This window comes from Artemia sp. Qi Xiang Cuo, chromosome 5, assembly GCF_049724085.1.
Source record: "Artemia sp. Qi Xiang Cuo chromosome 5, ASM4972408v1, whole genome shotgun sequence".
NCBI classification, from domain to species: domain Eukaryota; kingdom Metazoa; phylum Arthropoda; class Branchiopoda; order Anostraca; family Artemiidae; genus Artemia; species Artemia sp. Qi Xiang Cuo.
In genome coordinates this window covers 83433820-83447591 of record NC_142798.1, presented here as the reverse complement: position 1 = coordinate 83447591, position 13772 = coordinate 83433820, and the positions used below count along the sequence as shown (strand labels likewise).

Below are 13772 nucleotides of genomic sequence, written 5' to 3'. Positions count from 1 at the left end.
TCGAAAATGTTGTATGTGGAAAAGGCCTATAATAGTTGGATGAAATTGATAGATATTTCTATGTAATAGGTAGGAAAAAAAACGCTTACATTTGCATATCCCGGCTGCAGTATTTGAATGCCCGAAGGTCCAGGCGAAACTTGTTGCACCATCGGTGGCGGGCTTTGTGTAGTCGGGGCAGGTAGTCCATAGAAGGCAGCTGTCCATTTACTTTTCAGTTTTTGTCCTGATTGCAATGTTGTCTGCACAGATGGTTGCACTTGTTTTGGGGTCGAGCCATCGTACTTAATAATGGATGGTCTTGTTTCGTCCACTCTTGCTTTCTTGGGTGGAGGGGATTGGCATTCTTCACAATTGGCCTTAAAAAGAAGGTAAAAAGTTAGTATTGAAATAATTTTCCCGTTTTTTTACAGAAAAGAAAGTTAGTATCATCATCCATGTAATTTTGTTTAGACAAAGCATTTATCGCCAAGAAAGCACAGCGTAAAAAATTTCGTGAAATATACTAATTGCATCCTTTTTTGAATCTGTGAAAGAAGACTCACTGAACCGTTCAAAAGTCGGCCTAGATTATATATTTATCACACCCCCAGAAAAAAAGCCCACGGAAAATAACCCCCACGGAAAATATCCCTGAGAACAGACATGGGAAAATACCCCCTCCATCCACCGAAAGATATGGTAAAAATGCTATTCAATTTACGCATAATAAAGCAATGTATCTTTTTCTTAAACCCACTCACCTTACGATCGCTGTTAGCTAGGATATAGACACTTAAAATTGCATAAATTTAACGAAAGAAAATTATTTCTTTTTGCTAGAATTAAGGTCGTAAACAAAGGGGGACGGAAGGATGGGGTTTACGTAACGAAAAAGAGCGTATTTTAAACTTTTTATCGAGTATAAACATCAGATCGGGACGTTTGTATCGGGGGGCGGTGGGGTTTTACCCAAATATAGTAGAGGGTGACCTCTGAAAACAATTCTATTTTGAAAATAAAAATGAAAACAGAATTTAAATTGCTAATTGTGGCGGTCAAGACTTCAAGTTCATCAATAATTTAATGTGTTCTATCCATTGTGTTCTGGAACTTTCTGATAATTTAATCACATTGCATACCCGTTATATACGAAATCTCAAGGGTGAATTGTTATGTAACGGGGAAATCATATGTAAGCAGGCCTCTGATTGGCTGAGAAGGAGGATGTATCCGACTCTCTGATTGGCTGAAAAGGAAACATGTGAACTAACTGTTTCCTATTCCAGGACACCTTGACCTTCACCCCTAGCATGCACTTGTCCAAAAACAACAATAATAAATAAATCCCTCAGGCCTAAAGATTAAAGAAGCCTTAATGTTTCTTAATTCCCTCATCGTGAATCAACAATTTCCCCGCCGATTACGTAAATCAATTTCTCAGGTTAAGCTAACCAAACAACAATGAAGCCATGTTTGTTTGATAATTCCCCCATCGTGAATCAATAATTTCCCCTAGCGATTATGTAAATCACAGATTAAAGAAGCCTTAATGTTTCTTAATTCACTCTTCGTGAATCAATAATTTCCCCTAGCGATTATGCAATCAAGTTCTCGGAAATTCACTTCCCCCTCGAGTCCTAGATCAATAAAAATGGTCCCGTTAGAATTCAATGCGCATGTGCAACCTTCGTCCCGGAGTTATTACACATAGAAACAGCAAATAAATCGACCTTGAAGGAAGAGGTCATTGACCCATTACGTAATCATTCTCCCTAGGGAGGCTATGCCCTTATTAGGACCATAAACCACGTGGTGATCGTGGGAGTTTTAAAAAAAGTGTCCGGATCGGGATTCGAAGGGGTATTGTAATCGTGGGGCTGGTACCCCCCTTTCTACTGAAATGACTGAAAAGTGTTTTTGGGGAGAAGGAACGTAGGTAGAAGGGTGTCAAAGGGGCAGTAATAGTGTAACACTGTCAGGTCGGTACGTTACTGGAAGGAGGGAGAATAAAAAAATTAAAATGTGCGCTTGAAAAACTACCTTTTAATCTAACGATAAAAGAAAAACAATAGTTGAGCTGGTGACTGAGAAAACGGCTCGTCTCCCCCAGAGATAGTCCCCTCCCCTGAAGCCCTCTTCCTTCGTGTTTCCTTAAATTAGACATGTTATTCTTTATCCTTTTCAAACAGTTCGTGGTAACGAACTGTAAGTAAGGAGCGACCCGGCTCAATTGTAACCGGAACTCTAGAAAACGGGTTTTTGATACCAATAGATACATCAAAAGAATCGAATTTTCATGATAAATTCAAATATATAACTTTCATCAAGTTAAATCCTACCCATCAAAAGTTACGCACCTGAGAAAATTTGGCTGATTTTGCAAAAAAGGGGTAAAGACCCTCCAAAAGTTATAGAATCTGAACGAAAATCACACCAACATATTCAGCGTTTCAGAGAACCCTAGCGTAGAGGTTTCAAGCTCCTATCTACAAATATGTGGAGTTTTTCATTTTTTGCCAGAAGTAAGATCACGGTTGCGCGTTTATTTTTTTTTTTTTTAATTTTTTTTTTTTGTTCCAGGGGTGATCGTATCGACCCAGCGGTCCTAGAATATCATAGGAGGACTCATTGGAACGGAAATTAAAAGTTCCAGTGCCCTTTTTAAGTGACAAAAAATAATGGTGGGCAACTGGGCCCCCTCCCACTCTCTTTTTTTCCCCAAAGTCACCTGATCAAAATTTTTAGATAACCATTTCGTTCAGCATGGTTGAAACTATGATAATTATGTACTTTAGGATGACTTAATCTGCCGAAGTCCTCGGGGGGAGGGCGGAAAGTTATGAACTTTACCCAATGTTAACAGATAGTATTGGTTATTTGGAAGTATTCAGCCGTTTTGTGGGGGTATTTTTTCTGGGCGGCTTGAGTTGGATTGGTCGGGGATTATTTTGGAAGATCTGTCAATGACGGTCGTTGTCATGTGGGACGGGACCTTGCTATGAAGGGGGCGTTGGATTTAACAGCATTATTTAAAAAAAAGATCAGAAATTAAATATAAAAAAAACAAGTTTTCCAACTGAAAATAAGGAGTAATAAGACTTTTTAGTACTTTCATACGAGCTATTTATTCTAAATAACGGCCTTTGTGATTAAGGGATCATTTTTAAAGAATTGGAACACAATTCGAACTTTAGCTTAAAGGGCAAGGTATTGACTAGGGGGCGAGCCCCCTAATATACGTATTAAAAATATATGAATATAGAAGTTCGTTACGTAAGTTAATTCGTAAGTTACATATATTAATTACTAATAAAAACGTTCGTAAATAAAATTAAACAAGTTTCAAGAAAGCCATTTAACCAAATAAAAATAAAATTAAGCTGCAAATTTTGTTTTAATTATTCATGTACGGTGAGCCAAAATCAAAACCTGCATTAATTCAAAAACGTTCAAAAAATTAAATAGAAAAACAAGTATTTTTAACTGAAAGTAAGGAACGACGTTAAAACTTAAAACAAACATAAATTATTCCGTATATGAAAGGGACTGTCCCCTCCTCAACGCCTCGCTCTTTACGCTAAAGTTTGACTTTCTCACAACTCTTATTTTTTTAAACAATAAAAAAATTAGCGTAAAGAGCGAGGCATTGAGGAGGGGACAACCCCTTGCATATACGGAATAATTTTGTGTTCGTTTTAAGTTTTAACGTCGTTCCTTACTTTAATTTAAAAAAAAAACTTGTTTTTTTATTTAATAAAGTTACAATAAAGCCTAAAAGCTACATCTATTATCAATTTGCTCTCTGAAAATGAAGGCTACTATGTGGGGAAATTTTGTCTAGTAACAACGCGGGGGAGTTTTGCTAGCTGGGAGATGTGTCTGGAAAAACACCGTAGAAGATTTCAGCCACCTGCTCTAACCTTTGAACTCTTGCCTAAAAACAGGACTCTCATGGGAATTTTTCCATGGCTCTCATTAAAATTCAAGTAACCTGTCCTTTGAACTTCTGCCAAGGGTAGGAACGTTACCTTGAAACAGATGTGCCGTGAAGTCAGAGGGCTGCCTTGGAAACTCAATGCTATTTTACCTATGGTTGCCGTGACGTCAGAGGGCATGTGCTTGAATATTATGGGAAAAGGGATATGTGTTTTGTCAAAAAACAAAGGGGTGTGTCATAGAAAAACACATGACTGAACCATTGAACTCTTCCCATTATACCCAAGGTATTTCAATGGACCGAGCCGAGGTATATTTTAATGTACCGACTCGAGGTATTTTAATGTACCGACCCGAGGTATTATATCCGAGGTATTTTAATGTACTGGCCCGAGGTTTTGTACCTGAGGTATCTTAATGTACCGATCCAAGGTATAATACCCGAGGTATTTAAATTTACCGACCCAAGGTATTATACCTGAGGTATTTTAAAGTTCCAACCCGAGGTAAAGAAACTGATCCTCGATCAATAGTTTCATCCATCAGAGAACGTGTCTAAACATGATTTTGCCTAGAAACAGGGAAAAAGGATATGGGCGTTGCAGAAACCGGGCATGTTGTGACGTCAGGGGACATGACTTTAAAATTCAATGGGAAAAAGGAGGACATGAATTTGAAACTGGGGAGGGCATGACTTTGAAAATCAATGGAAAAGGGATAGGGCTCCCGTTGAAAGCTGGGATGGGCTCTGCTCGGAATCCTGGGAGGGCTGTGCTCGTAATCCTAGGAAGGCTGTGCTCTGATCTGGGACTACTGTGCTCGGAATTCTATGAGAAAAGAGAGGGCATGTGCTTGAAATTCTATGAGAAAAGGGAGGGCGTGTGCTTGAAATTCTATGGGAAAAGGGATATTTATGTTGTAGAAAAACAATGTGGTGTGTCACTTAACCTTGCCGAGGGTGGGAATGTTGACAGGTGGGACGTCAGAGGGCATCCTGTAGAAATTCAATGTTAATTTCCCTATCTGTGCGTTTGAAATCCAATGCTATTTTCCCTACTTCTGCGTTTGATATCCAATGCTATTTTCCCTATCTGTGCTTTTGAAACCCAATACTATTTTCTCTGTGTTAATTTCCCTATCTGGGCACTTGAAAGCAGAGTAGTGGTACTACTGTCAAGCAACTCAGGGTGAATTTGAGCCCCAAAAGAGGGTAAATTTATTATGGAACATTTTCAAGGCGTAAATGACCAGAAGGATTTGTTAGACAAAACTGCTACTTTGCTACTGAAGTATTACTCATATAACAACTTTCCTCATTTCAAATACTAATGAGTAAAGACTTTTTGAAGGTTATGAACAACAAGACATAAAATGAAAGGGGAAAAGGCAAGTTTTTCTTTTTTGAAATTAAGGTAAATTATCAGCACGAGCCACTCTTTACATATAATTATTTATCACACAAATTAAAGCATAACATATATGAACTACGTAACTTAACTTAGGTACCTCCCCCCCCCCGAAACCCCAAAAAACCACAAATTAACATCATATATGCAATGAAAACTACGCAAGCATTGCTTAGTCTATAGCGGTAAACATGTCAAAAACAGGTTTTATAATTTCCTATTCTATAGTAGTAAACCTGAGAGGCCCGCGTTAAGCATAACATATATTAAATATATCCCCTAACCTAGGTACCTCCCCTCCCCTAGACCCCAAAAAAAACACAGTTTAATATCGTATACGCAATGAAAACCACGCTATCATTGCCTAGTCTATAGCGGTAAACATGTCAAAAACGGGTTTTATCATTGCCTAGTCTATAGTGGTTAACCCGAGAGGCCCGCATAATACCATTTTGTCAGTGGAAAAGAAAGAGACTCAAAAGAGGCATTATTTCTTTGATATATAGATTTAACTAATCTTATGGATTTTTGGTATTGACACCCCATACATATACAATTGTCTTTTTATTGAATACTGCTGCAATTAGAAGATAAGAAAAAAGTATAGTGTAATTATTATATTCACCCTTTTAAACCAACATAATAGATTTAAAACTATATCTAAAAAGCCAACTGTATTATCTATAAATGTAAGATAAGATAAGATTTATTGCTCAAAAATGTAAGATAAGACATCGTGGATCGATACCAATCCAATTATAAGATTTTCTTCTCTTGGATTTTTTATAAATGCCCTTGTGGCTTCTGATAATATCAATTTGTCAAGTAGTTCCAATATACTAAGATCCATTGAAACTGTTATTCCTGGTTCAGTCTTGGGGCGACTTGTTACTTGATTCGACGCTTCCATCCAAGGGTGGAGATCTTTGAATAGTGAATACCCGACAAAATTTTGTTCGTTATTTTTAAATACTATTTCCGGGTGCCCTCTTTTAAAATGAGACCAAAGTAAATCAGGGTTTAATTCTTCGTCGTGTGCGATGGTGCCAATGGAGTGCGTATTTAAGTCAACATTGTTTGACCCTTCGATTTTTCTCACTATTTCCGTTACTTTTACTTGGTGCAGATTTGCCGTCGCAATGAATAGATATTGCTCCACTTCGTTGATTTGAGCAGCATCTTTTGTCAAACTAATAATAGCTTTAAGGTCCTTCCTTGTCACTTTTACTTGGTGATCTGCATCTTCCATGCGCCAAGTACACATTATTAATCCCATTGGGTAGCTAAGGAAATTGCCAAGCCACAGAGGAAACGACTTGTACAGAACCTGTGGGATCCCTACCTCCAGAATAAATGTTATAACCAACGATACGATAACAGCCGTAGGGTTCTCAGAAAAAAGTGGGTCGTACCAAAAAAACCATCCTTTGAAACATTGAAGGAAAATATTCATTAGTATCATGATGCTACATAAACAGCGTGATCTTTTCTTGACTTTAAGAATATTTTGTATGTATTTTTTCTCCTTTTCTTCGGACGTCTTCAGTTGAATACCCAGGTCCATTTTATCAGGATTCACAATTGCCATGATCACTAATGAATAGAACAATGACGAAACACAAATACATGCCAAAAACACCCCTGAATACACACTTGCATATCCTCGTTCTTTCTGAGGTACTTCCAATGTACGTTCTTTTTGAGATTCTAACACAGTAAGTAGAGTTATTAGGATGATTGTCTTGAACATATTTTTCGCTTGTAATGAAAACTAGACTAATAGATCATTCGAGACAACGCTTGTTTTTATGTTATGTATGACGTCATTGAAACAGATTACAATGTGATTTTTTATGTGATGTCATCTACGGACTTAACATGAATGCAGCTTTTTACATTAGTGGATGACGTCATTAAGATACTGATGTAAATCATCCCGATTTTTTAAAGCCTCCTCTTTACACCCTCTCAAGAAGCTTCAATTTCTCTTTAATTCTTCCTTACAACCTCCTCCCGCTCCATTCTGGGGCAACCTGTTTTTTTTGGCTATAGATGGTTGGCCGGACAGGACGATATTTGGAATCTATTATCTTTAATACCGATTTTCATTGAAGTTATGAATTACAGATAGTTATGACTTATGCGTGTATGTGTGTTTGTGTATTTACCACTCTTACTCCTTAATATGATTATATGTTAGTGCGTGTACCTTAATTGCGTCGCTTATTTAGGAGGCTTGGAGGAGGAACATACGGTAGGTGTTCTTTAAATCCTCCGGTTAATAGTTCTGGACCATAATTATTACAATGATGATATTTTTTTATGCTTCCAAGCTTTAATAATTAAGATATGACATCAAAAGTGTCGATTTTAGTGCTATATTACGCTTACGGATAGTAGAATATATACATATATATATATATATATATATATATATATATATATATATATATATATATATATATATATATATATATATATATATATATATATATATATATATATATATATATATATATATATATATATATATATATATATATAAAAGTCCAAATAGGGATAAAATCCTTTTAATAGACAGTGATGATAGAAATTCACAAAAATACCAGATATTTCGGTCACATATACAGTGACCGTCATCAGTAGTAAAACAGTAGTAAAACGGTCACTGTATATGTGACCGAAATATCTGGTATTTTTGTGAATTTCTATCATCACTGTCTATTAAAAGGATTTTATCCCTATTTGGACTTTTATTTATCGTCATGGAAAGGCAGTGTGGTCTCCAAAATTATCTATATATATATATATATATATATATATATATATATATATATATATATATATATATATATATATATATATATATATATATATATATATATATATATATATATATATATATATATATATATATATATATATATATATATATATATATATATATATATATATATATATATATATATATATATATATATATATATATATATATATATATCACATAGATATGAAAAATAGCTTTCAAATGAGTAACTAAACGTAACTCTAAAAAGTACTGGTAGCCCACAAGCCGCAGCATTTCCACTTGAGACATGGCACCAAAAGTGCCTTTTTTAGTGCCATTTGGAACTTGCTGATGGTGGAATTTACAGGAAGGGCGTAGAAAGGGGCAAAATTTGTTATGGAGCAGGGCGGTAACTGCCTTCACCAGACTCAAGGTCCCCCCAAGACCTCATGTTGCTCCCCCAACAGAAACTTAGTTTCTGCAAAATAGTCTTGTCAAAACTAAAATAAGCCTGCATAATTCAAGTATCCAGAGAAACAAGTCAGTTTTCTTTAGTATATCTTTGCCTCTATTGTAATATATGGCTCATTTTTGTTTGTTTTCCTTATCATTTTCACTTGCCTTGGGAAATTTAGCTCCAACTTTATCCCCCCCCTTCCAGAACTTTGCTGAAGTTACGCCACTGGACTTAGATATGAACAATATCCTTTATATGAGCTATTAAAAATCTGTCTAGATACCTGTGATACCAATACGCCCGTTAACAATACACTCATACTAATACGCGTGATATAAATCCCTCCGAAACTGATAGAGTGTATAACCCTTGCCTCAGGCACTATGCAGGGCTATGTCTTCGCCATCACCAAAGATATTTGACCTTTGAACTAGGTTGAACAAAGTGACTATCTCAAAATTGTGGTTGGATGACTTTGGGGGAGGGGGTAAATTTCCCCCAATGTGTTTGGTCAGGTTTATTTTCATTTCAGCTTCATTTCATTTCGTTCGACCATATTGATTCCAATGGTACAATTTCATTTTTATCCAATGCCATTTTCAAGGGTTTCAGACTTTTTTTTTGTGAAATCACCATAAATTTTTTCCGCAATAAAGTGCTACTTTTAAGACAAATCGAAATAATAGTTGCCATTCTTGAAGTAGTGTCACATAGCAATTTTTTTTCATTATTTATGTTTATTATTAAAACAAAACAGGAAGGAGGGTCAAGACCCCCCCCTCCTGTTGGATGGCTTTAGCAACTTATTTTGGAAAATGGTTGCCAGTTTAAACTTATAAGTTGCCTATACTCTTTTTGGCTAGCCTTTATTATGTGTCCAATCTTGGGACAGCCTAAGGAAAAATGCTTCAAGAACCATAAAAATTTGTCCTACGTTATATGTGAAATCAGGATAAATGTTTTCCGTAAAGAAAGGGTAGAAATTTAGGAATAATTTTTTTTAATTTTTCCTTTTCAGTTGGAGTTTCCTTTTCAGTTCAGCTTTCCTTTTCATTAGCCTTTTCGGTTGGGTATTGCTAGATTTTTAAGGCTCTGATTCCCCAGAGTATTGCGTTGTGCTTCTTTTGTACTTTCCTGAAAAAATGATCAGTTGCTTGTCAGTAAAACAAACTTACTCGAGGTGCGTTTCACTCTCAGAAGTGAATTCGAGCATATTGAGTGCAAACTCTTAACTTTTTGGAAGTTTCTGTTGGGGGAACTAAGTTTCTGTTGGGGGAGCAACATGAGGTCTTGGGGGGACCTTGAGTCTGGTGAAGGCAGTTACCGCCCTGCTCCATAACAAATTTTGCCCCTTTCTACGCCCTTCCTGTAAATTCCACCATCAGCAAGTTCCATTTACTCGCCACAATAGCCACATTTACTCGTCTTAATTAGCTACATTTCCCCGCCTCTGCTACATTTTTTAAAGCATAAGAGATATATTGTTTGATAAGTAATTATTTACTCTATTAAACTTTGTACTTTGTATTATTCATATTCTGGACTAATAGAAAAAGTATGAGAGTAAATTTTGCCATTTATGTTTTGAGTGAACGATGCATATTTAGGGGCCTGGTTACCTTCCGATTACTTCTGACTCTGAAAAAGGGCAGACGAAATTTCGATTTCCAATCGAACAAGCCTCCTCCCAAGTTTATATGCTTACATGACCACCCATTTCATAAAAACTTTGTGTTAACTATGGGCAAATTGCATAACTTATTTTTTTTTGTTTTTTTTTTTTTTATAAAAAATATTCCCACCTCCTCTCCTCTCGGTGACTTTCAAATTTTCTTTAACAATATCTCATAATTTATTTAATGTCACCTACTCTTTTCTTAAAAAAAGAAAAAAAAAATCCATATATTAAAATTATATAAAATTGAGCATTCCAAAATATATCAGGTTATAAAAATAGAGGTATACTACATTTCTAATTTCATATACCATTTAGGTTCATCCGATATCTCAGGCTGCCCTTCCCCCTTAGGGCACCCCTTCCATCGTGACCTTAAATTACACTTTTAAAATCCTTTTTCATCAACCTCTATTTACCCCGATATATAATTTAATTTTACCCCCATCCCCCAAAATAAAATTATATAAAAAAAAAAAAAAAAAAAAAAAAAAAAGAGAAATAAATTAAAAACTCAACCTTTAAAAACACAAATACAAATAGGTAGAATGTCTCATTGTCACTTCACTTCATTTCCTTTACCTTTATTACTCATCATACCTTTCCCCTTTGGCTGCTCAATTCTCTTTAAACTGTATCTTTATCCTACTTTTAAAACTTCTCAAATCCCTTTAAAACTTTAACTTTATCCTAATTTTAATACTTATTTCATTATCATTCCTTTATTCCTTTTTTAAATAACAACAATTCAATTTCTAATTAAAATTTCTTACAAAATCTTTTTTTTTGTCTCTTTCTTTTCCTTTTCAGGTTTTCTTCTTTTTTCCCCTTCGGTCTCTTTTTTAATCTTTTTTCTTAACTTGCATAACTTATAGCCCACGCCTCGAGGGTGGGTGGGGGGGCTTGTCAAACTTATAACTTATAACTTATAAGTTATAACTTATAACTTATAAGTTATAACTTATAAGTTAGTATTTTGAATATTTTTTCACTGAAAATTTGACAAAAATTAAGAAGTCGGTAAAAAATGGATAAAGTCGCGAAGTGATAGGGAAACAGAGAAAGAAAAGCTGATGAAAAAAATTAACAAAGACTCATTTCCCTTACATTTTAAAACATTTCCTTTCTTTTAATTAAAAACAAGTCGAAGAAAAAAATTCTCTTGGATTAAAAAAGAATGTTTTTATCTTTATTTTTTTAAATTTTTTGCCCCTCACTCCCTCAATTCTTTTTAATTATCATCATTTACTACATTTTACTAATTTTTTAGCCACATTTACCCGTCTTAATTAGCTACATTTCCCCGCCTCTGCTATATTTTTTAAAGCATAAGAGATATATTGTTTAATAAGTAATTATTTACTCTATTAAACTTTGTACTTTGTATTATTCATATTCTGGACTAATAGAAAAAGTATGAGAGTAATTTTTTGCCATTTATATTTTGAGTGAACGATGCATATTTAGGGGCCTGGTTACCTTCCGATTACTTCTGACTCTGAAAAAGGGCAGACGAAATTTCGATTTCCAATCGAACAAGCCTCCTCCAAAGTTTATATGCTTACATAACCACCCATTTCATAAAAACTTTGTGTTAACGATGGGCAAATTGCATAACTTACAGCCCACGCCTCGAGGGTGGGTGGGGGGGGCTTGTCCAACTTGAAACATAGTTATTTAACATTTGGACTATCTAAAAAAACACACAATATTTCCAAAGAGTGTTCTAAGTATGCTTTTTTGTAGAAAACTGTTCTGACAAAAATCGAAAAATTTGCCAATAAATGGATGAAGTCACGTGATGATAGGGCAACAGAGAGAAAAAAGCTCATGAAAGAATTAGCTAAAGCTTGTGACACCTACGAAGACCTCAAGAAAAATCTGAGTGAAGGTGGAAAGTATTATAGTGACCTTACACAGGTTAGAATGTTTTTTTTTTTTTTTTTTTTATATATGTTTGAGTGGATTAGTTTAGCTACCTTGGTGTAATTTCTTAAGAAATTAAACCAAGGTAGTTAAATTTTTTAAATTATATCGTAGTAATGTAACTGCCCGCCTTCTTGATAATCAATTTCAGAGTTTAACTTTCAGCTCTGGCCTTCTCAATAGGAATACTTGACTGTGATGGTAATTTTGCAAAAAGGAGAGAGACTTTATTTCCTTCTTTTGTGTGTGTGAAATCAGCTCGTCAATTTTATTTCTTTTTTATATCATTTCTGGGACTAGCTAATTTCAAGATGACTCGTGTCTTGGTAGAACATTTAAATATGTTTGTATCTTTGGCATTTAAGCGGGGCCCGCTCCATTCATCCTGCCTGCGACTAATTATTTTCATAACTGATGTGACTAGGATAGTCAAATCTGTTGTGACTAAGGTGGTGAAATCTGCTGGGACTAAGGTGGTCAAATATGTTGTGAGTAAGGTGGTGAAATCAGTCAAAGGTCATATATAAAGAGAGTTTTGGTGACAAGCCGTGTCTAAGCGGCGAAAAAGTGTGAGTCACGATAAACCAATGGAAAGAGAAGCTGAGTTGTGAGACAGGCTAGTAAAAATAGAGGCTAGTAAAGCCTTTAACAACAAATGTCTGATAAGTGTTTTTTGGGGGGATGTGGTGATGATAAGGGGTGTTTTAGAGTAGTTATAGTAGTGTACTGTAGGCTGAATTGCTTGCGAGAATCCGACTGAATGACTTGAAATAAAATTTTTAACACGAAACATCTTAAAATTGTTTTTAAGGGATAGGGCGATGACAGGGGGATTCCAGAGAGTACTTACAGTGTGGTACTGTGGGTTGAATTGCTTGCGAAAACCCAAATGACTGGGTTGAAAATAAAATTTTTAACGAGAAATGACTGAAAAGCGTTTTTGGGGAGAAGGGACGTAGGTAGAAGGGTGTCACAGGGGCAGTAATAGTGTAACACTGTCAGGTCGGTACGTTAGTGGAAGGAGGGAGAATAAAAAAATTAAAATGTGCGCTTGAAAAATTACCTCTTAACCTAACGATAAAAGAAAAACAATAGTTGAGCTGGTGACTGAGAAAACAGCTCGTCTCCCCAGAGATAGTCCCCTCCCCTGAAGCCCTCTTCCTTCGTGTTTCCTTAAATTAGACATGTTATTCTTTATCCTTTTCAAACAGTTCGTGGTAGCGAACTGTAAGTAAGGAGCGACCCGGCTCAACGGTAACCGGAACTCTAGAAAAAGGGTTTTTGATACCAATAGATACATCAAAAGAATCGGATTTTAATGATAAATTCAAATATATAACTTTCATCAAGTTAAGTCCTACCCATCAAAAGTTACGCACCTGAGAAAATTTGGCTGATTTTGGAAAAAAGGGGTAAAGACCCCCTAAAAGTTATAGAATCTGAACGAAAATCACACCAACATATTCAGCGTTTCAGAGAACCCTAGCGTAGAGGTTTCAAGCTCCTATCTACAAATATGTGGAGTTTTTCATTTTTTGCCAGAAGTAAGATCACGGATGCGCGTTTATTTGTTTTTTTTTTTTGTTCCAGGGGTGATCGTAT

The 13772-nt window shown here is 35.5% G+C and overlaps 1 protein-coding gene across 1 annotated transcript; it reads right to left on the bottom strand.

Moving 5' to 3' along the window:
• Positions 1 to 6030: 6030 nt before the first annotated feature.
• Positions 6031 to 7074, bottom strand: LOC148952638 (uncharacterized). The gene has a single exon (XM_089089245.1). The coding sequence runs from the start codon at positions 7072 to 7074 to the stop codon at positions 6031 to 6033; it is 1044 nt and encodes a 347-aa protein (XP_088945371.1).
• Between the last annotated feature and the right edge of the window lie 6698 nt (positions 7075 to 13772).